The sequence below is a fragment of the Fulmarus glacialis genome, unplaced genomic scaffold, assembly GCF_000690835.1.
Source record: "Fulmarus glacialis isolate BGI_N327 unplaced genomic scaffold, ASM69083v1 scaffold43405, whole genome shotgun sequence".
Lineage (NCBI taxonomy): Eukaryota > Metazoa > Chordata > Aves > Procellariiformes > Procellariidae > Fulmarus > Fulmarus glacialis.
In genome coordinates, this window is record NW_009214461.1 from 2698 (window position 1) to 18771 (window position 16074).

At 34.5% G+C, this 16074-nt stretch overlaps 1 protein-coding gene across 1 annotated transcript in view; it reads left to right on the forward strand.

The window, feature by feature from the left end:
* Positions 1–1342: 1342 nt before the first annotated feature.
* Positions 1343–16074, forward strand: part of EXOC1 (exocyst complex component 1) — a gene marked incomplete at its 3' end in the record, with an annotated part of 24193 nt that continues 9461 nt past the window's right edge. The window contains exons 1-10 of the mRNA XM_009578559.1: positions 1343–1469; positions 2317–2447; positions 4524–4683; positions 5470–5490; positions 6242–6429; positions 7381–7608; positions 7855–7987; positions 8181–8290; positions 12244–12393; positions 13879–13984. Coding sequence (XP_009576854.1) covers positions 1346–1469; positions 2317–2447; positions 4524–4683; positions 5470–5490; positions 6242–6429; positions 7381–7608; positions 7855–7987; positions 8181–8290; positions 12244–12393; positions 13879–13984 — 1351 coding nt within the window. The remainder of the gene's footprint in view (positions 1470–2316; positions 2448–4523; positions 4684–5469; positions 5491–6241; positions 6430–7380; positions 7609–7854; positions 7988–8180; positions 8291–12243; positions 12394–13878; positions 13985–16074) is intronic.

Here is a 16074-nt window from a genome sequence, read left to right on the forward strand (position 1 = left end):
AGCTTGTGTCATCCAGGAGCTCTTCTATTGTAAGGAAGTTTTTATGAAAGAGACTTCAATATCTAGAAGATAAATCTGACTTAAGAAAAATTTACTAAATTCTATTACATGGGCCCTCTGCAATGTCTTATGTTTTTATTAATTAAAAAAAAAAAAAGTAATGCCTGCTTGATGGGTAAAGTTAAGTTATAAACACATTGCCACTCATATGGTAATAATAAGTTTCTAGTAACTCTCCAGGAATTGGCAGTGGTGATTTTGACAACAGATAACCACCACAAATGTTCTTTACAGAGGTATCAAACCTGGGAAAACTCTAGTACAGACTGGGTTTTTTTGTTTCGTTGGTTGGGGTTTTTTTTGCTACCAAATAGAATGTGAGGTACTTTTTCTGCTTTAAGAAAGCTGTTTGAGCAGGATACTTGAGAATGCTTTCATAACATGGGATCAATTACTAATTTAGAATTTCTTTTACGATACCAAGGGAGGAGGGAGTGTGGAAGCATGCAGGGACACTGATCCTGAATCTGAATGAATTTTCCCTCTACCAGAAGAGAATTAGGATGTGTGTGTGGTACACCAAGACTCAAAAGTAATAATTTGTTAGACTTGAAATTGTGGCACCTGAGTGGTGGATTGAATGACTGCTATGGCATACCGTATCCAGAATATATTCCAGAAATCTTCCTGCAAAGCAGGGAGCCAGAGACACTTTTTCTCCCTCTAAATGGAACATTATTTTCTATTTGGTCTGCCCAACATATAACCTTGATTTGGTGAAAGAGTCCTGAAAATTTAATTGAAGGTTTTAGGTATATTTGAAGGATTCTGGACATTAAGTTTCATTTAAGGTCATCACTGTAGTGACTTTAGTTTCACATTTGCCATCCTGTCAAATTTTGTGGGGTTTTTTTATTCACCTGTCTTCATACAGATTTTTACTGGATCCATGGCATTCATACCCATTCTAAAATTCCACTACTTAGTGAGAGAGTCTTTTTTTTCTTGATTCCCATTTCAACTTTTTTGTTAATGCCTCACATTCCACTTTACTCCTAAGAAGCTTTTTGTTCTCCATTAAATTAGGCAGAAGAATCATCCTAGTGTTCGTAAATTACAGTTGTCTAACTGAAGTAAGACAGTAAGCTTTATCTTGGACTTTTTCCTAAAGTGGGCTAGTCTTCTGCCGAAATCATGCTTGTCTAGATTATGATTCATTAAGTTAGCTGTAAAATTTCATCTCAAAAAACTGTAGTTGCTGTAAGTCAGACTGGTTCTTTTTTTTGTGTGTGTTAAATGTGCCTGAATGTATTATGACTTCTTAAAATCTTTCAGCTGAGAGAAAATGACTGCAATCAAGCATGCTTTACAGAGGGATATTTTCACTCCCAATGATGAACGCTTGTTGAGCATTGTGAATGTGTGCAAAGCAGGCAAAAAGAAGAGAAACTGTTTTTTGTGTGCCACAGGTACATAGTAATACTACACTGTATTTCGTGTCTTCACCTTTGTTTTTTATTCAGTTGCATTTGTCTTAGCTTTATCTACAATATTTATTCTTGCCCCGTATAAAACAGGTGCTTTCCGATTCTAAGGGAGAAAATCAATTGTAGCTTATACTTCCATTATTGCTTCTATTAAAAAAGAAACAAAACCCTGCACTTTTATTCTCTGACCTCATTGTAATTTGAAGTGAAAGAATCAAAATTGTTTGTGTGGGACTGGTGGACTTTTGAAGCAGGCTTTGTATAGTGCTTGAAAGGGGATTTAGTAGGCATTTAGGCTAATCAGTCTAAATAAAATGCAATAAAGTACTGGTTAGAGTCCAAGGCAGAGGGCTCTGGAAAGGCACAGTAACTGAACTGAATTCTAATGTTCCTTTGAGTGTATCTGTATAATATTATGTCTCTTCAAAAAATAAGGTGCTTTGGGTCGATCTGTCAATAAATTAGGTTGCTAGATTTTTTTTTTTGACTGAGGAATCTCAGAAAATGTTTTCATTCTGACTATAATCTCCAATTACGTCTGTGCTTTGTCAGTTATGTGGCCATGGTCTGAGGTCTGCTCTATCAAAGAAATATCTGTAAATTGGGTTCATTACTTCACAAGCTGTATAGAGACGTATATCTGGTTGACTGAGACTTAAACTGAGCTGTGGATATTGTGGATGAAAATGTTTCAAAGGGTCTCTTTTCATAAAATAAATACTATGAAATCTGCCCCCCAGATAATTCATTTCAGAAGTTGACATATAGCAGAAACGGATATTAAAGTAATTTGTGCATTTTGAAATTACTCTTTTACTTCATATAACAGTGACAACGGAACGACCAGTGCAAGTAAATGTGGTAAAAGTGAAAAAATCTGACAAGGGAGATTTCTACAAAAGGCAGACTGCATGGGCACTTCGAGATCTCGCTGTTGTTGATGCCAAAGATGCTGTTAAAGTATGTGTAACTTTTTTTGATTTAGTGCTTTGCTTAGAACATCCTTTTGGTTCCAAGTTAGAGTTAACTTCCTTGATACTGACTGCTTTAAAGCTTAGATTGATAACATGTTAATTAGGAATTAGGATGATACATTCCTGTCCTGCTTATGCCTGCATTTTCTTCCAGCCTTTCCAAGAATATAACTCTGGTAAACCGAGTAAGAGGAGTCTAGATATGCTTGAATAGCAATATTATGAATATCTGCCCTGTTTATTGTAGTGATCTCTCAGGGACTGTAGACTGCTTGTGCTAAGGACCAGTACTTTTTTGTTTGTTTCAAGTCTTATGTAAATTTTTACTCCAAGCTTAGTTTCCCCTTAAAAAAATTGTTACCATCTTACTAATGACATTGAGCTACATGTAATGTTTTTTTGCTAGGACACTTAAAACATTCTTAATGAGCAGTATATAAGCTTGAAGGTGAGCTCTTATATCTGTTACCCAAATCATGACATTGGCCATTTGTTGGAAAGCGTACAGTCCTGAGGTGGTGTTCTTTTCCATAGAACAAAAAAAGCAACCTATTTTTGACCGTTTAAATTAATCTGTTGTCATAAACTAAGATGTACAAACAGGCAGAGGTGAAAATTCTTCATCCCGTGATGTCTGGTTTTATGTTCTGTTAACTGGTGATTTGGAAGAATAGTGCAGAAAACTATGAAGTTGAAAATTCTTCAATTTCCCCCTCCCCAAGTGTAGGTTAAATATGTTTCGTTATTTCAGTTATCCACATACTTGTTGGCTAGATTTTAGGTTTTCCTTGCTGTTCCTAAATACCGTGTTGCAGAATTGCTTCTTTCAGTTTAAGGTTCCATTTAAAATTATACCGTCTTTCAGGGCTTTTTCTTGCAAAACAGAATTCGGTTAACTATTTTCAGAAATGTGCTGTAATATATATGAGCGACTCTAATAAGCGACTTTGAAATTTTCTTTCAAAAAACAAATGTTGAATGCCAAACTCTATGATATTAAAAAAAATCAGAATTAAAGTTGATAGGTACATCATGTTTTGGTTTACAAATATGATCCTGTGCAACTCTTTTGACACAGGCCTTTCCTGCACTAGTTGTCAGACAACTCAAATTTTATGTAATGATACTCTTTGTTTAGAAATGTATGGTAATTATATTTATCAATATAAGCTACGGAAAAAACCAGAACTGCTTTTATTGTGCTGTACAGGAAATACCGTTTCCCATTGTATGCGATTTCATATGCAGCCTGCTTCTACAGATAGTAGTGACAATATAAGTGATAAGTAGCAGCAATAGTAGTTTTTACAAACTATGTATAAGTAAGAATTTAACATGTATCTGAGGCCATAACTTTTCATCAGAAAGAGGCTGGACCTTGAAAATGCTTGGAATATGATCTTTAAAACAGATTGTTACCAGTTACAATCCATACTGAGTTCATAAATGGCTTGTACAAAGGAAAGTACTTTAATCAAATGTCATCAAAACAATGTTCTCATTAGGCAATAAATCCAGTTGAAAATACTTCTGTAGTAGTTTTTTGCTATTAAAATACCAAATGGTCTTTTCTATCCTGTTCAGTGCTATCAAATACTATCATATCTGTAAAACATATAAAGTGTGTATTATATAATTTTTTTCCCCTTGTCTATTCCCCTAAGTATCCTTGAATTGTGTTGTATATGTTGTCAGTAATTCTGAAATTTTTAATTTCAGAAGGCTAACGCAAGGCATTAGTCTGATGACAGTGTTTCAGGGCAGACAGCGCCGTCAAATGTTTCTTGAAACTCTTACAGATCTGTGTATTATGTGTTATTGTTACCTTATCTGGCTTGACAAAATACTGTCTTCATAGTGTGGATTCTGGTTTTTCACTTTCAGTGTTTTAGCACCTTCGTTAAGGTGCATCAGGGTGCCAGAGTTGGTGTATCAGCTTAAGGTTGGCATCTGTGTAATTTCATTTTTATCCTGTCATCTCAATAATTAAATGCGTGAACAATCTCTGCTGCTCAGAGAATCATTTGACTGTTGAGCCTGTAACATATCTCATCTTTTGCAGGAGAATCCTGAATTTGACTTGCATTTTGACAAGGTGTACAAATGGGTTGCAAGCAGCACAGTGGAAAAGAACACCTTCATTTCATGTATCTGGAAACTCAATCAGAGATATCTTAGAAAGAAAATTGACTTTATTAATGTTAGTTCACAGCTTTTGGAAGGTAAATTTCTACACCTGTATACTAAATATAAAGTTTAATAATTATTCATGTAAAACAGATACACTAAAAAAAAGAAATCCTAATCCTGACTTTTTTCCTATTCAACTTTATTCTTTTATATTTCCTAAGTCTTCAGATAAACAATGTGACTACATAACAGATTTTCTGTTAGAGAACTGAGACAAAATAATTCATTAACAAATTTCTAAATTTTTATAAGCTTACTGTATTTCTAAGACATTCTGTTTCTTGAACAAAATAAAATCTACCTGCAAGATCTGGTAGGTCTAAATGTGTAACAAATCTGCTTTTGTTATGTGAGGTTTCTAGTTTATAAATTGTGAAGCATGTGTTAAATTCTGCTGGACGCTATTACAGGTTACATGACTGACTGGTTGCTAAGAAGGCTTTGTATCTTGTTCGCTCATGCTGTATTAAGTATTTTTACAGTCCCATCTTCTAATAGTTAAAAATTTTTAGTAGAGCCTAGTGAGTAATCATATCTCATGTTGAGTCGGTCAGAAGTGGTTAAACTGTTGATATTAAATACTAGACTGGCTTGTGCGGAAGAACTTGAATTAGAAATGTAAAACAGGGAGGACAGCATTTCTGTATTTCGGTGTTGACTGAAATTCGTTTTTAACCAACCTCTAACTTTTAAAGTTCATGCAATATTAAAACATTCAAACTTATTGCCACTTAAAAATATACACACTGCTCATGCTTTGTCTAGCTAACATTCTCTGCTTCCTTTCCTCTGCTTTTCCATACCTTTTAATTCTTCAGAACTGCCTAAAGTTGCAGAAGGTGCGTAACACCTTTTTCCTTTATTCTGCTTTGAAAGCAATTTTTCTTAAATAATACGCTTTTTCTTTTTTTAAAATAGTGCTTTGCATAGCTTATCAAGTTGCTAGAGATAAGAGATGTTTCAAATGTCCTAAACGCTTTCTGGCTGGATTGCGTTAATGTTCTGTAAATCATTTGTTAGCCTTTGAATGGCTTGTTGAATTAAGTAAGCACTGCCATGAGAAATCATAGTTCATGAAAACATTGTTATATACTTTTCACTTACCTCAGTACTGATTTTCCTGCTGTGAAACTTATCTTGAGCATCAAGATATTTTTTATCTATTCAGTGATACATTTCTTAATCAACTTTAGTATGTTTCCCTTATGCTCTATCAAGAGAGACTCTAACTTCTACTGATCTTATGCTAACAAGTCTAGTGTTTCAATGTAATATATTCTGATGTTGATTCAGCATTGAGAGGTGAATAAACTGAGACAGTACATGCAATAAAGGAAGGTGGCTATTTGTATTTTGCTTATGTTTCATAATTTGGAAAACATCACTGTTGGGAACCAGTTCTGGAAATCTTAATGAAGCCCATAGAAGGCTGAGACTTGAAAAAAGTGTATGTAGGTCAGCAGGTGCTTGTTATGAAAGTAGTTTAATGGATTCATTTACTTAAAGATAGTTGAGCATACTTAAGTACTCTTCAAATGCTTGTGACTTTCTGCACTTGATAATGTGTTTTATTTCCCTTCTCTACGTAAGAATCTGTTCCAAGTGGAGAGAATCAAAGTGTAGCAGGAGGTGATGAAGAGGCTGTGGATGAATACCAGGAGTTAAATGCGAGAGAGGAACAGGATATTGAAATAATGATGGAAGGGTGTGAATATGCTATTTCTAATGCTGAAGCCTTTGCAGAGAAGTTGTCACGAGAGCTACAAGTGCTAGATGGGGTAAACATTTCTTCTAATGTACAGTGTGTTAGCATGTTGAACTGTTTTCATTGATACTGACTACATAGTGTTCTTTGAAAAGGTAGCTAACATGTTCTGCTGTGTATTTAAATAAAAATGTGTATCTGCTCCTAAGCAGAGTTACATCCTGTCTATTACCAGATTTTGAAGATCTTCAACTTTGTTCTTTACTTTCCAGAGCTTCTGGGGTGAGTCGCAGGCTTTCAAATGAGGAGTTGAGAAGAAAAAAGGGAGGCATTCTGCATATGCCTTTCTTGAAGGCAAGGGAGAGAGAATAGATGTTCATGTCCATGGATGTGAACTCTTATACCTAAAATACTACTCTCAGTGTAATTAGGAAACTGGCTTAGTCTAGTAACGTTGCAGTATTCGTCTGTCTGTAACAATACCAGATTGTTTGCTGTGTTGCTTTTTAAACAACCCAGCATTCTACAGGTCTCTTAGAAAACTTAAGGAGATGCAGGGGATACAGTCTTGAGGGAACATTCAACAACCTCTTCAAATTGTCAAGTTGTATGTTTCTCTTAAATTTTGGAAATGTCTGTTATCATAGAGATAGCTGATCTTGCAATAGAAAATGTGACCTTATCACCTAAGCTGTTTTTCTGGAACTAAAAATGTTCCATTATAGTAGGGATTACTGTTTGGTTTTTATTTTGTGCAGATCAATACTTCAGTTCTAAGAACTTAAGCAAAGTTTTGGTTTTACATCTTTTTTTTTATGAAATAAAGAAATGTCATAGACTGAGGGACTGCTGTGTTCAATAACACTTTAAATGAGAAGTACTACAAGCTTATATTGTTTTGTTGCTTTCATCAAGAGTTTTAGAAAGTGTTTATTTGACAGTGATAGAGACAGAAGGAGATACCAGAGTGATTTTGAGATATAAAAATGTCTCTTAAAATGTTGTGGCTTAATTTTCTGCACAGGCAAATATCCAGTCAATTATGGCCTCGGAGAAACAGGTGAATATCTTGATGAAGTTGCTGGATGAAGCTCTAAAGGAAGTTGACCAAATTGAGCTAAAGCTGAGCAGTTATGAAGAAATGCTTCAGAGTGTAAAAGAGCAAATGGATCAAATTTCAGAAAGCAACCACCTAATCCATCTCAGCAACACAAATAATGTGAAACTACTGTCAGAGATAGAGTTCTTAGTGGTAAGCATTTTTATTGTGTTTACTATGGTTGTTCACATCAGGTATAAAATTCTTCTAGGTTGCTGCCCTCTTTAGCAACCATATAGGAGGTTCATTTAAAATAATGAGTTTATTTTTCTGTTTTATTACTGCACTAATTTCAGTAAGTTTTTATAATGATGGAATTGTATTTATCATTCTTGTTTCAGCAGCATAGCAAACCAACCTCCTTCTGACTTACAGACAGTACTATCCATTATTTTGTAGAATCACATGGATTTGGCTAAAGGTCATATAAAGGCCCTTCAGGAGGGAGATCTGACATCTTCTCGAGGCATTGAGGCCTGCACTAATGCAGCAGATGCCCTTCTGCAGTGTATGAATGTAGCTCTTCATCCAGGTAATGTTTTTGTTAGACTACAGTCTAATACACAAAATTTATTATGATAGTGCCTTTATTGTATGTGCCTTTCCAACTAGTCTTACATTTTGTTTCTAGACTACAAGGGTATTGTGACCTCTGGTCCTTTTGGTTCCCACATACAATATATTGCTATATATCTTGTACTCTGTTAAGTTCCTTTTATTTTTAGGACATGATATGCTTCATGCAGTGAAACAGCAACAGCAGCGTTTTAGTGACTTGCGTGAGCAATTTGCACGGAGACTTGCTAGTCATTTGAACAGCGTATTTGTCCAGCAGGTATTATTTCTTACTATTTTATATGAAGTTTTTGGTCACAAACTTTTCCTGAGATGAAAAACAATCCACCTAAAATTGGACACATTCTGTGATGTAATCAGTAAATGAATGGACTGCTAGAGGCACTTCAGGCAGAGATATTACTAAGCATACGACACTAGTTGCCTACAGAAGTCTCTTACATTAAAAAAAAAAAAAAAACAAACCAAAACACCTCTCTTTAAACACCTCTCTTTAGTGGGTTTGCTATCTGAATTAAACACATTGTGATATATGAGGATTTATTTTAATTGTAAGGCTTGGTTAATTGAGGAGAAAAAGCGTTGACTTTTTTGTTTAAGGGTGTCAGAGGCTGAGAGGATTGGAGTTCTTGCTGTCTGAACTTCAAGGGCCATAAAAAAAAAAAACAGTCATACAAAGTAAAATGTCTAAACCTTGATTTTTGAGCCTTAACTTGAAATATTCAGAAATCACTGTCCCAAGACTTGTTTCCTAAAGGCTGGATGTCTTTTTTAGCATCAGTTTTTTAATTTCTGTATTTTTTTATCTCCAATTAGTTTACTCAGACCCTCCTTCAACTCTATAACAGGTCCTACTATCTTTCAGTTCCAGTGAGTACATTGGGTTTGATACAAGCTTTTCTAACTAATTTTTTTGAGCTTGACTTATCTAACTAGCAGCTGCATCTTTGGCTTTACAAAAAGAAATTTATTCTTACCAATTGCAGAGCATCAGACTTACGCCCCTTCTCACTTCCATTATTTTTATCAGCCCTCAAGCTTTGTTCATCTGTTTATGAGATAACATTCCTCTGATCTGATCTCCAGAAATTGCTGAGAGACAGATTGAGATGTATGGAGGAAGAATATTTTCAGGAAATTGTAGTATGTGTACAACTGTACAGATACTGCAATTGTGTGAAATTGTAATACTTGGAAATAAAAAATAATTCAGTTTTTATACATATTAGCACAATCAAAGTTTTAGAAGTTTTCGGTTTTATGTATTAGACTGTATGCAGAAAATGGAATAGACTTATGCTGGATAACTGTATAGAAAATTGCATTCGAGAGTACAAACCTGGCTTTTGATGGCAAAGATAAGTGCTTCCTTATATTTTCTTCACTTTCCAGAAGAATTCTAGTTCTACGGCATGTTAAATTTTTTGCCTTTAGTTTCTGTTCTTAAGAAGGTACGTTTCTCCTCTTACTTTTCATATTTTGAAGAACTGAGCATAGAATATGTGTCCTGGCCTCTAAATGAGCAAGTAGAAGCTATGTTGTGTAAGTCCTGCGTAAATGCATTCACAAAGTTTGAATATTGGACTTGCGTATGAAAGTGGCTGTTTAACAGAATGTCTTTTCTGATGTTCTGTTCTGGGGATTTTATTTTTAAAAATGGTAAGAGACTATTATTACCATGTAATACTACATGTGTATTAGATGAAATACTTCTAAAGAGACTTTTCAGTGCTATTGAGAATGCTATTACCAATTTGCAATTTTTTTTTTAAATTCTGGTACTAATAGTGGCCTCACATTGTCTTTCATGTAAACTTGCCCTCTGAAAAGTTTTGGCCTGCTGTTAGCTGTGAGGTATTTATCAGCAGATAAAAAATATGACCTCGCAGTGAGGTTAAGCAGGAACAGTTCACTAACTACAAGAGATGAGCCTCTGCAAAGCTTTTTTTCTTTTTGCAAAAGAAAAAAAAAGTTTGTATACTTCATTTTGAGGTACGAATTGAAGTGTTGGAGGTATAACAGATTTTTGTGTTATCTTACTAAAATGACCTTGTTTTGTTAGTCTGGTGAATAAAATATAGCAATTTCTCAGTCCCATGTTTTTGAAAAGTCTGGAATACTCTTACCTTTAACATCTGAAGAGTTGCATTATTTGTTTAGAATGTTTCTTTCAGAAAAATAAAGCACTTCAGAAAAAACTAAGGCAGATAAAGATTTCTAAAATGTCAAGTGAAAACATGATGATGTCTAGGCAGCTGCTAATACAAGCAAGACATATTCCGATTTGGAACTCATTAGATGGAAAACCAAAGTTGCATTGAAATTTCGGCCTGAATATATTATCTTAGAAGTATGAAATTGTTCTTTTTTTTAAAGCAAACAAACCCAATGCTGTGATTCAAACTACTGTTGTAAGATACTAAGGTGCTTCATCTCCTTTAGGTAAAAATGAGAATAAATCTTAAAAGCTTTAAACAGAAATGTAACTTTGGATTGCTGTTCACTGTAGTGTTAAAAACTGTTTGCAGTAACTGTTACTAACAGTTAATGTAGTTGTCTTTATTGTGTCCTAATAATATTTGATTAACCTTACTGTGTGTCTATAACATTAAAGATTTTTTTTTTAACAACCAGGTTCAGCATTCAATTAAAAGGCAACTCTGGGCTTTCTGCCTTTGAAATACGAAATAGTTTGAAGCTTTGAAACTATGAAATAGCTGAATAACAGACTTGCAGTATCATTTGGTAACAGTTAGTATAAATGTATATGTAGTGAGAGGAAGACTGTTAATTAGATGGAGAAGGTACACCTAGAAGCTCCATAATGTTTTGGAGCAGACTTGAACAGGACATAATTTAGGACAACCAGAATGATTAGTCTTTAGGGCTTTTTTATCCGAAGACTTGAACTGATTAGTACCCAATACAATAGAGAAGGGTGAGCCAAAGTTGCTTTAATTTTGATCTGTTCCAACTGGCTTCTGTTCCAACTTAAAGACATGCAAAAGCAGTTTTTAATCTGTGTAGTTTGTATTCTGCTAACTTGTCATATCCAAGACAGAACTGTCCAGGAATGCTTCCTCTGTCAGGGACTGCCATTGACTGACCTGCATAAACCAACCTCACGTTATGCTACAGGAATTGGAGACCAATTAGGACAATCTTTTTATGCTGCCATGGCACAAACTATACTTAAGATCCAGTCCTATTGCTGAATTTATTGCAAGCCTAGTAAAAAAGACTTTACAGAAAATATTAAAGCCATTTTGAAATTAAGTTCCATCCTCCCCTTCGTTAACCCAGGGCTAATGGTTGTATGTTCTCCTCCATGGCTGAACTGTGGTCTTACCTTGCTTGCTTCCTGAATTGCCCAGGAAGCTTGTGAGTTCAAGCAAGTGAAAGCTTAAAAAAGCTACCTCACATGTTGTTCAAGCAATGTGATGTGATCTTCACTTAAAGGATAGTGTGTTTTTCAGGAAATAAGCCACAGAAAGGGAGGAGCGTGAAGTTAGTAGCTTGCTGTTAAATGGATTGGTTTATGCTGCATGTTGTAACTGTTTAACTCTAGTAAATATTTACTGAAAGTGTATGTGTGTCTGCATTTGTGTGGAGGGAGAGAGAACGTGTATGAACTGATGTTTTTAAGACTTGACCAAGGCTTGGCCAAAGTGGACTAAATTGGGTTGAATTGGAGCAGATTTTCAGAGGCATAGCATAAAGCTCATCATTAACACCTAAGCCATTGACTGGGGACTTGAAATGTCTTATGGTGTATATGGGAACAACATCTTTAAAAAGAAGCAGCAATGGATTTTTTTGTTTCTTTGTTTAGAGAAATAATGTCATAATCTCTTAGAATTTTTCAGAAACAGTTGAACACTTGTCATTAAATCTTCACTCAGGTGTACCTTGCATCTCTTGCAAAAAAATGCCAGATTGACTCACCCTGAAGGCAAAGTGGTAAACCGCAAGAGCCTTACAATGAACAAGCTTACTAAGATGCATTACCTGCCACAACTATAATATCTCAGTGTCCATATTATGTTAGGCATTTTTTCAATCTGCATCTCTAGACTTTTTTTCTATGCAAGATATTTTTATGCTTTTCTGTTTGTCTGAATGGGATGTTGTCTTCATTTTAAGTTTTTCAGGAAACTTCTAGTACGTCTGTATAGTGCTTCCAGATTTACTTTAATACTTTCTCTTATCAAGGGTCACGATCAGAGTTCTACTCTTGCCCAGCACTCTGTTGAATTGACATTACCCAATCACCATCCATTTCACAGAGATTTACTTCGATATGCTAAACTGATGGAGTGGCTCAAGAACACAGATTATGGAAAATATGAAGGGCTAACAAAGGTGTGTCAAGTGCTCAAATGATGCTAGAGAATGAACATAATATACTATTTTTGAGAGTCAAAAGAATTGCCTGTGTGTATGTGCATGTCCTTTTAATATTCCTTTATATTAAATTTAATTCACTGCTCCTCTTTTCTTGTACCTCTTTAGAATAGGAAACTTCATTTTTTGGCATTTCTTGTATCCTGGTTTGTTTTTTTTTCCGCCTCCAAGATTCTATGTCTCTGTTATAAAGTATCTTAAGATATTAATCTTAATATTTATGTAAAACAAGTTTGCCATTTTACAGTCCAGTAAGAAAAATAATTATGCTATTTTCATGTTGATGTGCTTATTGCCTATGTGACATCTTTATTTCAACAGACCTTCATTTCACTTGGGAATATCACAAACTTAAGAGGTCTCTTGTAAAGTAGATTAAATTGAAATATTTTGGCTTTCTGTATATGTAACTTTTAACTACCTTGTTTAAAACTGACATGCAGTGAAAAAAATTACTACAGAAGTATAGAAAATGTTTAGATAGAAGTCAAGGGAAAGTTAGTCCTTATAGAACAAGTCTTCTTTTATTATAAAGTACTGTCATTCTTAAAAACTCAACCGTGGAAGATTTAAATTAGACTCTTAAAATGGCTTTGAAATAGTTGTTCTTTTGCCTTCAGCGTAAGGCAGATGGTCAATGAATGGTTGACATCTTCGTGATCTTCTAATAAAAAATTGAGAGACTTACATATTTATGTATTATGTGTGCTAAGTAACGAGATTTTGAACACAGGAAAAAAATTCTTGGGTGATCTTTGTCAATAAATAAAACATTATTATAGCCTGTGTACTAAAAATCTAAACAAACCAGATAATCTTCAAACTGATTTCAGTTGTTGTGCCTCTTGTCTTTTTAAAATTTGAGCTTATTTTTGGCAGTGTTGCAAACATTATTTTGGGATTGATTGAATCTTGTAGTAAGTAGGCACACAGAGTTTATGCCTCCCAAAGTTTTCTGTCTTTTGTTTTCCTTGTGAGAATAGTAATAAAGGAGGTCACATACTCAGGAAGATGTGTAGGAATGGCATCCTATTTGCTTTTTTTGGGGCATAGTAAAAGTCATTCCCCAAAGTCATAGTAAAAGAGGCTACAGAGAATGGTGCTGAGTTTTCTCCATGCTACCCTGGAATTGAATTCTATGATGCTCTAACACTAGTAATCGTATTTGTATGTACCACATTGCATAGCTTTTCTTAAGGGGGAGAAGTAGCAATTTCTGATGCTCAGTGAACTTACTAGGAAAATGAATATAATCTGCTTAAATATAATGAATATATTTTTGTGCATGCTACATAAATATATATATACACACAAATATATAGTCCAAACCAGTTTGGTTTTTAGTGGAACTTAAATACTTGCTGGTTTTTAAGATCTATTTAACTGTAATAGAACAAAGTCAATATGTATACCTGTTAACTAACTTTACATTTTTCTTTCAAGAATTATATGGATTATTTATCACGACTATATGAAAGGGAAATAAAAGATTTCTTTGAAGTTGCCAAGATCAAGATGACGGGCACAACCAGAGAAGGAAAAAAGTTTGGTAAGCTTCCAGGAGGCGCATATCTTGCTTTGAATCTTATTATTTGCTTATAAAATACTCATTACACCACCTACGGCCAATTTTATAATGGTGTAGAATTGTTTACTTTTGGCAAGGTGGAAGAAGTTGGGTGAAAAATATGATTGGTAAAACTTCCGACTTCCACAAGGCCAAAGTATCACAACTGAAATCTTGTGAAATTGGTCAAGATAGAAGGATAAAATACGGTATTTCTCAGATTTTCAAATCTACGATCAGTTTTTAACAAACTACTGACCATATTTTATTACTAGAACTATCCCACTTTGTTACTGGAACAAATTTGGAAAATAAACTTTTGTAATTAAAGAAAGCTTGGTCAGCCTGTGTGTGTGTTCCTTCTGCTATTACTTCTGCTTTTAGTAAGTTTTGGGTGGATTTTGAAGAAGCTAATTTTAATGCTAATTCTGCCTAAGGAAACTTGGGTATTTCATTGTGTTTTCAGTGGGATTCACCTATGTAGTCTGAGACTAGAAATCATACTTTGTTAACTTGTAGGTCTTTCTGTTTAAGGGAGTATGTATTCCTGCTAGGATTAAATAATCTAGTGTGAGTATGAAAGTGAAGCTTTTAAAAAAAATAACCTGAATACTTAGAAAGCAACAGTGATATAGGTGTATTTATATATTGGCTATTCTATATTTTAAACTGTTTCAAAACTTGTTTAAAATATTTATATTTGCCACAGTTCACCAGTTTCCAAATTCTAAATTCAGAAATGATGTGCAGCTTTAACTAGTAAGTTCTGTCAAGCCTATTTTGGGTCCTGAACTTATGCTTTGAAGTTTGATGGTAGAGAACAGAAAAAAGTAATGAAAGGAAGAAAGCAGGAGAGTGGTGAGGCTTGACTGAGGGAGGGGGAATCTGGAAAGATAAGTCTTGGCAAGCTGTTGGACATGGAGAGCAAGTGGTGCCATAATGTGTCGTTGTCAGAACAGTTAAATTCATAAATCTTGAAAAGCTATCTTACTGCAAGAACTAAACACTTTATGCTAATACAAATTGATTTCTAAAACATTCTAAACACTTTATCCTGGCACTTCTTTTGTGATTTGCATTTGTGAGGAGACAGTTTTTGTAGCTATTTCCCAACTTCTGTAAATGTTTTGGAGTGATCAGGCATTTTGGAGAAAGAGGTCCTTCAATTCACCAGCATAAGAGCTGCATCTTGAGAAGGGTTTTGTCATGTATTTGTGCGAACTTCAAGCATGTTTGAACTTTGTACAGAATATTCAAGGAGGAGAATAGCAAAGGGGTTTTTTAACCAGTTCTCTTGTTTTGATTTCTTTTGTAATATTACATTTTCACAATCATACAAAAAGAGTATGTTTATGTTTGAGTCTTGCTGGTGACTGACTGATGTGCAAAACTTGACCCAAGTGCCCAGTCCTCTGAAAATTGGTAGGAACCAGTCACAAAGCCAAAACTTGAACCTGTATCCAGTGGGGACTCTCTTAGAATTCTTAATGTTATGAATGGTAATTAAGCTATTAAGTAATGGTTATCAGTGGCCCCATATTTGAGGCCACAAGCGAATTTAACAATGAATTGGATCAAAAAACCTTCAGTACTAATCTTATAAAGAAGCAAATTACATATGTTTAAAAAGCTGTTCCTTATCCAAATATGATTTCATTTCACCATTTAAATGTCAAGTTATGTATTTATTTTGTAAGAGCTTATAACAGTAATTTAAAATACATTACTTTGTAATAGTAAACTAAGTTAAGAAATAGTTTAGGTGCATAATGCTCCAGTTGTACTCAGGCACTAAAGATGACCTGTTTCCAAGCTGTGTTGGTGTGTGTTCTTGCCTTTTTTTTGTGCTTTGGGAATAGCACTGCTATTTGAATGCCTCAAACGCAGAGGGGATGCTGGGAGAATTCTGGCATTCTGTGCTAGTGCAAGGTTCTTTGTCTGCATTTTTATGGCAAAAAAAAAATCTGGGTCGTGAGCATTCACACTTGTCTTAGTAGTCTTTTTTTTTTCTTTTTTTCTTTTTTTTTCTGATTAAGCCAAGACTTTGATACTTAAATACCATAAAATCAATG